We start from the raw sequence: 13,850 nt of genomic DNA, 5'->3' as shown, positions 1-13,850 counted from the left end.
TCAATTTGATTATAAAAATGAAGTCACACACAAATCAGCATCATTTTGGGCATTTGAAAGAAAAGGTTCTAAGGTATTCAAATAACCAACTTAATGTCGAATCATAGAATACATAGGAACAGAAGTAGTCCATTTAACTCTCATCCAGCCTGTTCCAGCATTCAATTAGATCATGGCTAATTTGCAGCCAAACTCCAAACACCTGCCTTTGCATCATATCCCTCAATATCTTTGATTAGAAACAAAATCTATCTATCTCAGATTTAAAATTAACAATTGACTCAATTTTAACAAAAGAGAGTTCCAAAGTTCTATCATCATTTGCACATTGAAGCTAACTTCACTCCTGAAAGGCCTGGCCAAGTCCTCCTCATCCTAAATTTTACACCATAGTTGCTCCTTTTCTACCCTATCAGTTCTTGTTCATATCTTGAAACCTTCTTTCAAATCACCCCATAATTTTCTAAATTCCAGAGAATACAGCCTTAGTTTATGTAATCTCTTCTCATAACTGAGCACCTGACAGTGTGGATCATCATTTGAGAAAATCTTAAGATACACTCTCTCAAAGGCCAATATATCCTTCAAGATGTGGTGCGCAGAAGTGATGACAGTATTCCAGGAATAGTTAAAACAGAGCTTTGTATAGCTGCGGCCTGCTTTCTTCCAACACTTCTACTCTAGTCCTCTGGATATAAAGGCCAGTACAGCATTCCATTAGCTTTTTTGATTATTTTCTGTACTTGTCCTTGACATTTTGATGATCTAACTGGATCTTCAGTGCTTCTAGCTTTGCACAACTTATAAAGGATTCTGATCTATCCTTTTTAGGTTCAAAGTGATGATCTCACACTTAGTTATATGGAAATCCATTTGTCACAGTCCTGCACATTCACTTCATCTACTGCTTCCATCTACACCTGACCTTTTCGCTTCTGAGGACCCCTCCTGTGTTCTAAAAATTCCACAGAATCCTGTAACAAGTGTTTTTTCTGTACAAAAACTCTCCCAGCACCATCCCACTCACCGTATTACTGCTGCTGCTATCCTGGCACTGCAGAAAATACTGGTCCCCCACACACATCCCATTTAATCTTTTCTTCCCATAAGCCTGACTCCAAACAAGTCTCCTTTTCTCCTCAACCCCCGACTACCCCACCCGATCTGCTTATCTGCTTGATTGTCAAACAACCTCTTCCCCTCATATCCTTTATTTTAGTTACAAAAATACTGAAGTGAACAATTGAAAGAAATGAAAAAAAGATTTAAGGCCTGTATGATTTTTCCACCCCACCAACCGGTGAATTGCTCACAACAATGTCCAGGGGGAACTAGGAGGTAAATTACAGACCATATTATTTAAATGAGTTTGTGAACTGTTTCAATTTTGTTGATACTAAGTGTCAATCCTTGTTGTTTAATGCTGCTCTTCAACCTCCACAAAGATAGTAACTCACCCCATTTGACCCCAACAGCTATTTCACTCCTTGCAGCTCCCACCTGTTTCATTACCCCTTAAATGACAATCTCAATCACACAAACAAAAATAAGACAGCGAAAACTCAAATCTGAAACGGAGCTACATATGCACGTGTGTGGAACCATCATTAGCTGGTTTCAATGTGTGTTGGATACTTGAACTGACTGATGACATACAATAGTGTGAGAATTCAAGGAGTGAGGGGTAAAAGCAGATGAGCCACTGTCTCATTTAGTCCAGGGGAGAAGGAAACAATAACCCACAGAGTATGGTATTAGGATAAATGAGGATGGTGGGGTGGGAAAGAAATAGTGCAGCCTGGCAGAACGAGGATGCAAGATGGTGAGCTCAAGCTGGGGGATCTGCACACATCACCTTCTCTCTCTCTCCCTTCTTAGCTAGCAACAGTTATGCAAAAATAAACTGATAAATGCCCTAACTCAAAAAATTGTTATTTATGAATAGACCGAAATCACAAATCAAATTACTTCAAACAAGTAACTGAACATTGCAAAATCTTCCAGCAATTGCAGAAAATTCATTAGTATAGTTCAAAAGTAGAACTCATAAAATTGAGAGCTTTACCTCATTAATGTGTTTGTACGTTTTGATCAAATCTACGGAGAGTTTCCTCAGCGGAGCAGTGACAGGGTCACGGAACGTTTGGGGCATTCGCCTCTGCAACATGACAACATCAGGCATTACCTGAAATAAATAGGGAAATTTTATTATTTTAAGGAACATTCCTTCATAAGACATAATATATTTACAAACCATGTTAGAAAACTTATGCATCAGATCATGAAAAGATATTTACTACACTTGATAGATTAATAAACCAGTATTTGTGTAATTATAGCATCTTACATTACAGGAGGCTGCCATTTTGTTCATGGTGCTCTTGAAAGTGCTATCCAATCAATCCCACTGTTTTCATTCCCCATTGCCATGTAATAGTTTCCTTTTCAAGTATATATTCAAGTCCCTTTTGAAAGTTTTGAATCTGCTTCTATCAACCTTTCATGGAGTATATTCAAGATGATATCCAAGAACCAATAATTGTCACCATTATGCTGAAGGTCTTACAAAAAATGAGCAAAAAAAATTGAACTTCTTGAAAATATTTTAAAAGCTAATAGTTTCCATAAATAGAGATGCAAATTGAAAAACCCACTGTAGAGTCCCAAAGTGCAAAGATAGAAAACAAGTTTAAAAAGAAAACAAATAAATACACATTCCAAAGTTAAGCATTATTCCACTTTATGTGAAAGTCAATCAATCAATCAGATGCTGCCCCTTCCCCCAACCCCTTACAAAAATGCACTCATACATGTGAATATGAAAGCAATTAGGACTTGTTATGGTCACTTTCCAAGAAGCCAGCGTTGTGATCTTAATAGGTTAATTCTGCTCAGACTACTACAAAATCCTGAATTATGGCAATAGGGTTCCCTTAAATGTATTTCACGGTTGTAGTCTGTGATCGGTCTGACTTATGTACACATTTGAACAACCAAATGAAATAAACTAAAAATCCTAACTATTTTATGAAACAGAAATCCCTGTTGAAAGCTTAGATTGAAAAAAATGCATTGACAGCAATGAAGTATTCAATTGAATACTTAACACAGGCAGAACCAACTGCAAGTATTCCTGGATCAGAGTGTGCAAAAAAGATGTACGTCTGGTAGCCTTGTTCATTCTTTTAGCTGAAGCATATCTGATATATTGCAGGGTTATCCCAGTTAAGATTAAGCTGGAAAACAGGGGAAACCTTTGGCGCATGTTAGTTTAGCTTTTAAATGGCACAGGGAAAGTTAATAACCTCCACGCTCTTTTAACCAGAAGAAAGGTGGCCACCAAATAATATTTTGATTGAAGCTTTGAACATAGATGATCTTTCTGATGTGAAGAATGAATATCATGTTTGTAGGTAATTGATTTCTTTTTCATTCTATACATACCACAAAAGCATGGCCCATGAGGTTCAAGCAAAGGGAGGGCCTCTTATTGGAAGTAACAACTCTTGTCTTGACAGATTAATTGCACTCCAATCACCAACTCTAAATTAGCTTCTCCACAAATGCTCCAGATTAAAACCTTTTCATAGTTTGACCCAACCAGCTAAAGAACCCAGTGCATTAGCCAGAACATAACAGTGAAGAATGCATCCTAAAGCCCACTGAAACATTATGGTATGACCTAACCTTAGGGCCCAGGTCACAGTGTACAACTAACTCCAATTCTGATAAGACATTTATATAAAAATTTAAAAGAAAAGGGAATTGTGGTACCATTAAAAAATTACTGTAAGGCAACTGAGGACAGTGGTACTGTCACTGGACTGGTAATCCAGAAAACCAGAGGGTCTGGGGGTCCGGGTTCAAATCCTACCATGACAGATGGTGGAATCTGAATTCGCTAGAAATCTGGAAAGATGACTATGAAACCATCATCAATTGTCGTAAAAACCCATCTGGTTTACTAATGTCCTTTAGGGAAGGAAATCTGCTGTCCTCACATGGTCTGGCCTACATAAGGCTCCACATCCAGAGTAATTTGGTTGACTCTTAAATGCCTTCTGAAATGGCCCAGAAAGCCACTAAGTTGTATCAAACCACTTAAAAAAAGTCAATAGAAAGAAATGAAACCAAATTGACCACCTGGCATCAACCGATGCACCGGAAATGACAACGGCAAAGCCAGCCCTATTGACCCTGCAAAGTCCTCCTTACTAGCATCTGGGGGCTTGTGCTAAAGTTGAGAAAGTTGTCTCACAGATGAGTCAAGCAACAGCCTGACAGCCATACTCATGGAATCATACCTTACAGATCATGTCCCAGAAAGCATCACCATCTTTCCTGCCAGTGGGCCAGGACATACCCAGCAGAGGTGGCAGCACAGTGGTATATGGTCAGGAGGGAGTTGCCCTGGGAGTCCTCAAAATTGAATCCAGCCGCCATGATGTCTCATGGCATCAAGCCAAGCATGTCAAGGAACCCTCCTGATGATTACCACGTGTTGTCCCCCTCAGCTGATGAAACAGTACTCCTCCATGTTCAACATTACTTGAAGGAGGCACCGAGGGTGGCAAGGGCACAGAATGTACTCTGGGCGGGGGACTTCAATGTCCATCACCAAGAGTGACACAGTAGCATCACCACAGACCGAGCTAGCTGTGTCCTAAAAATCATTGCTGCTAGGCCGGGTCTATTGCAAGGGTGGAGGGAACCTACAACAGGGAAGGAAATACTTGACCTCATCCTCACCAACTTGCCTACTGCAGACACATCTGTCCACGACAGTATCGACAGAAATGACCAGCGCACAGTCCTTGTGGAGACCGAGTCCTATCTTCACAATGAAGAGGCCCTCCACTATGTTGTGTGCCACTACCACTGTGCTAAATGAGATAGATTTTGAACAGACCTAGCAACTCAAAACTGGGCCTCCTGGAGGCGCTGTGGGTTATGAGCAGCAACAGAATTGGACTTAACCACAATCCCTCATGGATCAGCATATTCCCCCACTCGCTCAGCAATAACCTGCTCTATGACGCTGAGTTTGGGTTCTGCCAGGGCCACTCAGCTCCTGACCTCATGACAGCCTTGGTTCAAACATGGACAAAAGAGCTGAACTCCCAAGGTGAGGAGAGACTGACTGCCCTTGACATCAAGGTAGCATCTGACCGACTGTTGGGTCAAGGAGTCCGAGCAAAACGGGAGTCAATGGGAATCAGGGGGAAAACTCTCCACTGGTTGGAGTCATATATAGCACAAAGGGGGAGGGCTCTGGTTGTTGGAGGTCAATCATCTTAGCTCGAGGACATCACCGCAGGGGCTCCTCAGTGTAGTGTCTTCAGCCTAACCATCTTCAACTGCATCATCAATGACTTTCCTTCTATCATAAGGTCAGAAGTGGGGTTGTTCGCTGATGATTGCACAATGTTCAGTACCATTCACGACGACTCAGGCACTGAAGCAGTCCATGTCCAAATGCACCAAGACCTGGACAATATCCAGCATTGGGCTGACAAGTGGCAAGTAACACTCGCACCACACAAATGTCAGGGAATGACCATCTCCAGCAAGAGAGAATCCAACCATCGCCCCTTGACATTCAATGGCATTACCATCACGGAATCCACCACTATCAACATCCTGGGGATTACCATTGGCCAGAAACTGAACCGGAGTAGTCATATAAATACTGTGGCTACAAGAGCAGATCAGAAGCTAAGAATCCTGCGGCAAGTATCTCACCTCCTGACTCCACAAAACCTGTCGACACAAGGCACAAGTCAGGAGCGTGATGGAGTACTCTCCACTTGCCTGGATGAGTGCAGCTCCAACAACACAAGATGACTTGACACCGTTCAGGACAAAGCAGTCTACCTGATTGGCACCGCATCCACAAATATCCACTCCCTCCATGACCGACGCACAGTGGCAGCAGTGTGTACCATCTACAAGATGCACCACAGTAACTCACCAAGGCTCCTTAGGCAGTACCGTCAAAACCCACGACTACTACCATCTACAAGGACACGGTAAACAGATAGACGGGAACACCACCATCTGGAAGTTCCTCTCCAAGCCACTCAGCTACCTGACTTCGAAATATATTGCCATTCCTTCATTGTCACTGGGTCTAAATCCAGGAACTCCCTCCCTAACAGCACAGTGGGTGTACCTACACCTTAAGAACGGCAGCGGTTCAAGAAGGCATGGGCAATAAATGCCGGCATAGCCAGCAACATCCACATCCCGTAAATGAATTTTAAAAACTTACAGAACGGTTTGACAGCCAGTGCCTACAAATGTCTGGCTGAAATAGAATCAGTGTTAAGAATGTGAGGCTCCATGAACTGAGAGGAATGGGTTGACTTAGAAAATTCCTACATTTTAAGTAGAAGGATACTCCAGTAAGTTATGTTCAATCAAGTCATAAATTTCAGAAATTCTAATTCAAACAAGACATTTATGACAACAAAAAAGGACAAGAATGTCTCATCTTCGTAATTAAATTACTCGTCTGTACACACTACATTCTTTAAATCTCCCTACTTTCTTCTTCCTCACAGATCGAGTATCTTTTCTCCCTCCTTACTGCAGTGCTTCTCCTCTTTGGCCATTGGTTAGGCGTCTTTTCTGATTCAGCCTTGGTTTAAATGTCTTCTCTTTCCTCAGTGATGAGTAACAAACTGAGAAAATAACGAGCCTCCCCATCCATCATACTCTGCCAAAATTATGCACAACCCCACTATTCGACAATCACCTACCCCATCATATTCAAACAAAATATACAGGCATAGTAGTCATAGCAACTCACTTAGCCCACTGTACATCCCTGAAACTAAAATTTTAACTTAATGATTCTCAAATACAACCAACTCATCCCTCCAATTATATGACACTCCTCCCTGTTAATCATGCTGGGAATTTATAATCAACTTGAAATAACCATCATTTTTGTTACTGCAATCTGCATTAGCTTCATAGAATAGTAATACTCACAAACTCTTCAAAGTTGCAAATCTGGCGGTCAAATTTTAGGCTGTTAAACATTTAAAAAGGACAATGCAAGCCTACTCAAGCAACTACAGCATCTGTAATCTTTGATAGCCTATGCAAAAGTCATGGTTCTAACTTAACTAACTAAAGCAGGTCACAGAACCCTTTGGTACATTCTTTTTGCGTCTGCCTGATTTTTAAAAGAACTTGAAAATATTAGTTCAGCAGTAAATCTGAAGGATTTAGAAATCAGCTGGCGCAGTACTACAGAAACAGATCTGTCATGCACGGTCTCAAAATTGGGATCCATACCTGATTCGTTACAGTTGGCTGAAGCTGGTCAGTGTAGGATAATGCAGGCACCTGCTGGTCATTTATAGTTTGTTGGTGACGGTCACTGTATTGCTGGTGAGAATGAGGCACCTGCGTAGCCATTTGAAGGCCAGCAGCATGAAATGAAAATGAAGGTGCAAGCCGAACAGTCGAAGGTTTGCATGCTGAGGTCTCTCCGCCTGAGGAAAGAAATAAAAAGCCACAAGGTTATTCATCACAAAGTTTTGCTTCTTGGCTATTGAAACTAAAATTAATAACCAAGTTATCTTTCCTGAAACTCATGTTGACTCATCCGGAGGTCCCCAGCATCACAGATGTCAGTCTTCAGACAATTTGATTTACTCCACATGATATCAAGAAACAACTGAAGGCCCTGGACGCTGCAAAGGCTATGGGCCCTGGCAATATTCCAGAAATAACTTCCAGCAAAGACTTGTGCTCCCGAACTTGCTGTGCCCCTAGCCAAGCTGTTCCAGTACAGCTATTACACTGGCATCTGACCGGCTATGTGGAAAATTGCTCAGGGATGTCCTGTACATAAAAAGCAGGACAAATCCAACCTGGCCAATTACCGCCCCATTAGTCTACTCTTGATCATCAGTAATGGAAGGTGGTCATCAACAGTGCGATCAAACAGCGCTTGTTTAGCAATAACCTGCTCACTGACACCCAGACTGGGTTCCGCCAGGGCCACTCAGCTCCTGGCCTCATTACAGTCTTGGCTCAAACTTGGACAAAAGAGCTGCACTCCACAGGTGAGATGAGACTGACTGCCCTTGACATCAAGGCCACATTTGACCGAGTGTGGCATCAAGGAGCCCTAGCAAAACTGGAGTCAAGGGGAATCGGGGGAAAACTCTCCCTTGGTTGGAGTCATGCCTAGCACAAAGGAGATGATTGTGGTTGTTAGAGGTCAGTCATCTCAGCTCTAGGACATCACTGCAGGAGCTCTTCAGGGTAGTGTCCTCGGCGTAACCAACTGCTTCATCAATGACCTTCCTTCCATCATAAGGTTAGGAGTGGGGATGTTCGCTGATTCACGGGGCTGTTTCAATGCCCAAGTCATCATGTCCAAATGCAGCAAGATCTGGACAATATCCAGGCTTGGGCTGACAGGTGGCAAATAACATCTGCACAACACAATTGTCAGGGAATGACCATCTCCAACAAGACAGAATCCAACCATCGTCCCTTGATGATTAATGGCTTTACCATCACTGAATCCCCAACTATCAACATCCTGGGGGTTACCATTGACCAGAAACTGAACTGGACTAGCCATATAAATACTGTGGCTACAAGAACAGGTCAGAGGCTAAGAATCTTACGACGAGTAACTAACCTCCTGACTCCCCAAATCTGTCCTCCATCAACAAGGCACAAGTCAGGGGTGTGATGAAATACTTCCCACTTGCCTAGATGAGTGCAGCTCCACAACACCCAAGAAGCTTGACACAGCATAGGTCAAAGCAGCCCACTTCAGTGGCACCACATCCACAAACATTCACCCTCTCCACCACCAAGGCATAGTAGCAACAACGTGTACCATCTACAAGATGCATTGCAGGAATTCACCAGGGATCTTTCTACAGCACCTTCCTAATCCATGACCACTAACATCTAGAAGGACAAGGGCAGCAGAGAGATGAGAACACCACCACCTGGAAGTTCCCCTCCAAGTCACTCACCATCCTAACTTGGAAATATATCACTGTTCCTTCACAATCGCTGGGTCAAAACCCTGGAACTCCCTTTCTAACAGCTCTGTGGGTGTGCCTACATCATATGGACTGCAGTGGTTCAAGAAGGCAGCTCACCACTACCTTCTCAAGGGCAATTAGAGATGGGCAATAAATGCTGGCTCAGCCAAAGAAACCCACATCTGGTGAATGAATTTTTAAAAAGTTGTTGTACAGGAACCCCCTCCCCCGAGTACCTCACTCAGGCTGTGTATTTTTCCCCAAGTTTAGAACCTGATCTGTACAGCTATATGACAATGCCTTCACCTATTATTAGGTAAACTGATGGAAAACCAAGGCCACATTTTTAAAAAGCTTCCCCAAAATATAAGTGAAAATGGCTATGTTTAAAAAGTAATTTTCATGGATGCTTTAATAAGAAACATGTAATGACTGTCAAGCTACTGATGAAAACCTTGCCCTCAATTCACGATACATGCTTTCGAGCATTACATGCAGATGTGTTTCACCCAAAACCACAAAAAGGACAAACATTAATCTCTGTGCTGCAACCCATTTAAAACAAAATCCAAGTGAGTTTCTTTGTACAATACATTCTTTGGGTAAAAAATCACAACTCATGAAAATTTGAGAGAAAGTCATCCTTATGCAAGATTTATATTTATCAACCACCAAAGAGGCAACATTAAGACCAGCCTTTTCCACACTGCAAGAATCAGAGCATTCATGATTTTGGGTTGTGTGTCCCAGAACGCTCAGGGTTCAATGGAAACGAACAATGGGCTTTAGATTGGACACCACCAAACTGATGTTGGATTCCACAATATTAACAGATTTTGTACTAACTTTGGACACTCCTATCATTTAGGCAAAATCTTGATAACCATACCACCAAGTTACAACAATTATTACCATCTTCTTTGCTTGGATCCTGAGCACAAAATCAATAAATGGTAGGAGATTTCTATACAGGTTCTGATCTAAGAGATTTACTCTGTCTGAAGCAAATACTCAAATGGCTGAGTTCAACAAAAGTTGTGCAATATTTTGTTTTTAAACACTGCCAGATCAATTTGTAGTGCCTTAAGTGGTGATTCAGGTAAACTTCCCTGACTTAACTCACTAATGCAACACAAGAGCAAATACAAAGTAATTAACCCATTGTTCCATGAATTCATTTTAGAGGAAACTTGCTACAAAACTGACAAACTCAGTTTCACGTAACTAAAAGTGAGACCCGGAATATATCTGTACTGTCATGTACTTACTGAATACATTGATGCTACTACATTATAATATACAAAAAATAACTGCTGCTGCCTTTGATGCTCTTTAATTTACCTCTCAAATGGCTGCCATCACAATGATTGATAGGCCTTAACCATCAGTACCTTCAACCTACTGTCACATATAGCTCAAAATGCTCAGTCCAAGCATTTGCAAGAATAAAATCTGCACCTGTGCTGCTAGATGATTTCAGTTCAAGTGGGCAAAGTACAAAAGTTGTGCAAGCTCACTATTATACTTCACTGGGAACCAAGTGACAATACTCCAAAACTAATTAATCTACAAGAAATTGGCAGTATTTTATATTCCTATGCACTAACACACACAAGACGCTGCAGGAGATACTCTAAGCAACTTTTGGTCATAAGCTTCTAATGCCACTTCATAAAAGTTAGGACTTCAGAAATCACCCCTACAAAAGTAAACCAGTTTTTTGTATTAGAGATGCATCTTATGCCACCTCGCACGCCCTTCAGTTATTTAACTCAGCCACTTGTACATCTTATTCTCCCTACAGTCCAGCACTGGGGACAGAGCTTCAGCCACCTCACCTTTACTCCGGGCACTCCTTTTGCTGTGCTTCCCCACATTGCTCTCCAACTTCTCAAAACCAATGTATTCATCCAAAATTCTCTTTTTCTAAAGTTCCCTCCATAGTTTAGTGTCCGTTCAATTCATTGTTTCCCCAATTGCACCTCACCAAAATACCACAGGATGTTTTCTATACAAATAAAAGTGTTTAAGATACAATTTTTTTTAAATTAAGCTCAACAAGACAAAAGCAAACCAGAGGGAGAGCATAGAAAATGTAAAAAAAAAACTTAGAAAAAGTTGCTTTTGCATTGCACTGCTCTGGAATACTCAACCTGTCAGCACTTGTGTGTGCAAAGGTTTTCTGATCACTCATGTATAGAATCAACAGTGAACTTAGAGTAGCTTTAGATGGTAGAAATTAGTATTTCACAGCAGTTTGAGATAATCATACACAATGACTTTCCAAGCCAAAACTGAAATTTTGCAGCAGATCCTCACACTCCAGAATTTCAGACACCTTAGTGCTCAAGTTTAAAGACCAACTTCCTTTTAAGTTTTTACATTTTCAATGCTTTCCCTCTGATTTGATTTTGTTATGCAGCAATGTAAATTGTTGCTACTGAAGGTGCAGGATCAGAAAAGCCATAGCAATTAGCACATTAATTTCACCCACAAAATACCTGGTGGTTTCCATTCAGTATCAAGGTATAGTGAAACTGGTAAATTACGAATAGCTTAGGGGCTGAAACTGTCCCTGTTTTTTTCACAGCTGTCCTTATTTTAGATTGGCCACAATGTAATGGATAAAAATTTCCAACAATATTGAAGAACCTGTTGAAATTATGATCAGCACCTAATCATTTGCAACAATGCAAAGAATCCCCCCTCCCCCAGGTCAATGTTAAATTCGGTTCACTTAATTTTGCAGCCTTAGTTCCCATTTCAGTTGAAACCATTTTCACTTCAAGTAGGGTGTAAGTAACTTTAGTCAAAGGGCAAAACAAATGGCTGCCAGTACAATGAAGCATCCAAAGGCAAATCATGGGACAGATTGAAAATGTTTGAGAGGAAAACAGTGTGTGCTGCAAAACTGCAATTTTCTGGTTGAGGCTGCAGGAAGACCGATTTTAAAATCATCATCCTTAATTTCAAATCTCTCCACAGCCTTGCTCCTCTCTACCTTTAGCCTTAAACCCTACCAGATAATTGACGCTCGTCCAATTTTGGCCCCTGGAACATCCACGATTTTAATCACTCAATCAATGGTGCTTGTGCCTTCAGCTGCCGAGACCCTAAGGTCTGCAAGTCCCTTCCTAAAACTTTAACATGCTTCTTAATACCTCACCTGTCATAACTGCTCTTCACCTGTGGCTCAGTTGATAACACTCTCCTCTGAGTCAACTGGTATCCAAGTTCAAGTCCCACTCCAGGGCTTGAATGCAAAACCAGGGCTGACACCAGTGTAGTTCGAAAGGAGTGCTGCACAGAGCTGCTGTCTTTCAGTTGAGATGTTACACTGCAGTCCCATCTACGTGTTCAGGTGAATGTAAAAGATCCTCCAAGATGATTTTGAAGAAAAGCAGGGAATTATCCCCCTGCCCTGGACAACATTTACCGCCCAACCCCATCTCCACCTTCCAAAAACCAGATTACCTGTCATGATCACATTGCTGTTTGTGTGAATTTTGTGTGCAAATTGGCTGCTGCATTTCCACATTACAACAGTGACTGCACTTCAAAGATTATTGATTTCCAGTGATCATGCAAAGTGTTTATAAATATAAATCTTTCTTTCTAACACCTCTTTATGTGACTTAATGTCAAATGTTATTTGTCAACATTCCTATGAAGCACATTGGGGCATTTTATTACATCGTATAAATGTAAATTGTTGGCAGTGTTGCTGATAACTGAGACTCAAAGACTAGTACATCACAATGAACCTAAACAGCCATCTACCTGCACACCCCCAAGTCAAAGCTCCTTAAAGACGCAGATACACAATCAACAGTCAAGCAAAAGATGACAGCAGGGTCAGAGAGAGGGCCCATCAGCAGTTGCTGAAAAACTGTATAGGCTCAGTAACAGAGCAGGAAAGGGCAGTCTCTCACTGTTCACAAGCTCTCCTTGATTCAGGAGGCTGGTGAACATACAGGTCAGCACAATGGTTAAGCGAGCTTTTTGAAACAAGCTGCTTTTATCGAATGGAGAGTTCTTTACCCAACATTCATTGCTCTAGAGAAACCATTCTATCCCTGGGATATGGTCATATATTCAAATTCAATTACAGAGACAGAATGGTTTCTCTGTCACGATGAATGCTAACAAAAGCCATTACTTACACAAAACCAACGTGAGGCTGCAACCTCATGCTGACCTTCACAAAATGACCTCAAAAAAAGCAACGGGCCCAAGAGAATTTGGGGCCAAAAAGGAAGGAAGCTACAAGAGGAAGCACCAGTGAGATTCCAGCCCTTCCAGATACTGCAGCTTAGCAACAGTTTCTGTCCCTTGTTTTAAAATATAAACTGGCTTGGTATGTTGAAGGACGTCTGTAGTTTGGAATCTGTGGATTCGGATTACATCTTAGATATTTTAGCATGTAAACTATCTGCATTTCTCAATGAGACTCTTCCTTTGGGAATGTCTGTTTAAAAAGGATTCACTGCAAATGTCTAATTTTTAGCCATATCATTAGTTTGACAAAAATATATGGTGCATATGTTTTTGCAAAGTGCTGTATGTTTCCGCAGTCACCCCGCTATTCAGTTAAGTATGGTTATAGATAGCTTTCAGCTGTGTAAATAGTTCACTAATTAAGTAATTGACTACAAATTATGGTAGCAGGTGATTGGAGTTTTACTGACCTTTTGATGGAACAGAGGTAAACTACAGCAAATGCCTGAATTAGAAATTATGGCATGAAAGATCAATTCAACACGTGTTGGCTTTGTTTCTTCAATTGGTACGGTAGATCTGAAATCAATTCATACTTAATTCAAG

At 41.3% G+C, this 13,850-nt stretch overlaps 1 protein-coding gene across 6 annotated transcripts in view; it reads right to left on the bottom strand.

Moving 5' to 3' along the window:
* Nucleotides 1-13,850, bottom strand: part of dyrk1aa (dual-specificity tyrosine-(Y)-phosphorylation regulated kinase 1A, a) — a 91,213-nt gene that overhangs the window by 25,518 nt on the left and 51,845 nt on the right. For all 6 annotated transcript variants that reach the window (XM_041211135.1, XM_041211137.1, XM_041211136.1 and 3 more), the window contains 2 exons: nt 7,306-7,505; nt 2,066-2,185 (listed from right to left, as the gene is read on the bottom strand). In XM_041211135.1, coding sequence (XP_041067069.1) covers nt 2,066-2,185; nt 7,306-7,505 — 320 coding nt within the window. The remainder of the gene's footprint in view (nt 1-2,065; nt 2,186-7,305; nt 7,506-13,850) is intronic.

This window comes from Carcharodon carcharias, chromosome 18, assembly GCF_017639515.1.
Source record: "Carcharodon carcharias isolate sCarCar2 chromosome 18, sCarCar2.pri, whole genome shotgun sequence".
NCBI lineage: Eukaryota > Metazoa > Chordata > Chondrichthyes > Lamniformes > Lamnidae > Carcharodon > Carcharodon carcharias.
The sequence above is the reverse complement of the archived record's forward strand: the minus strand, read 5'-3'. Positions and strand labels throughout refer to the sequence as shown.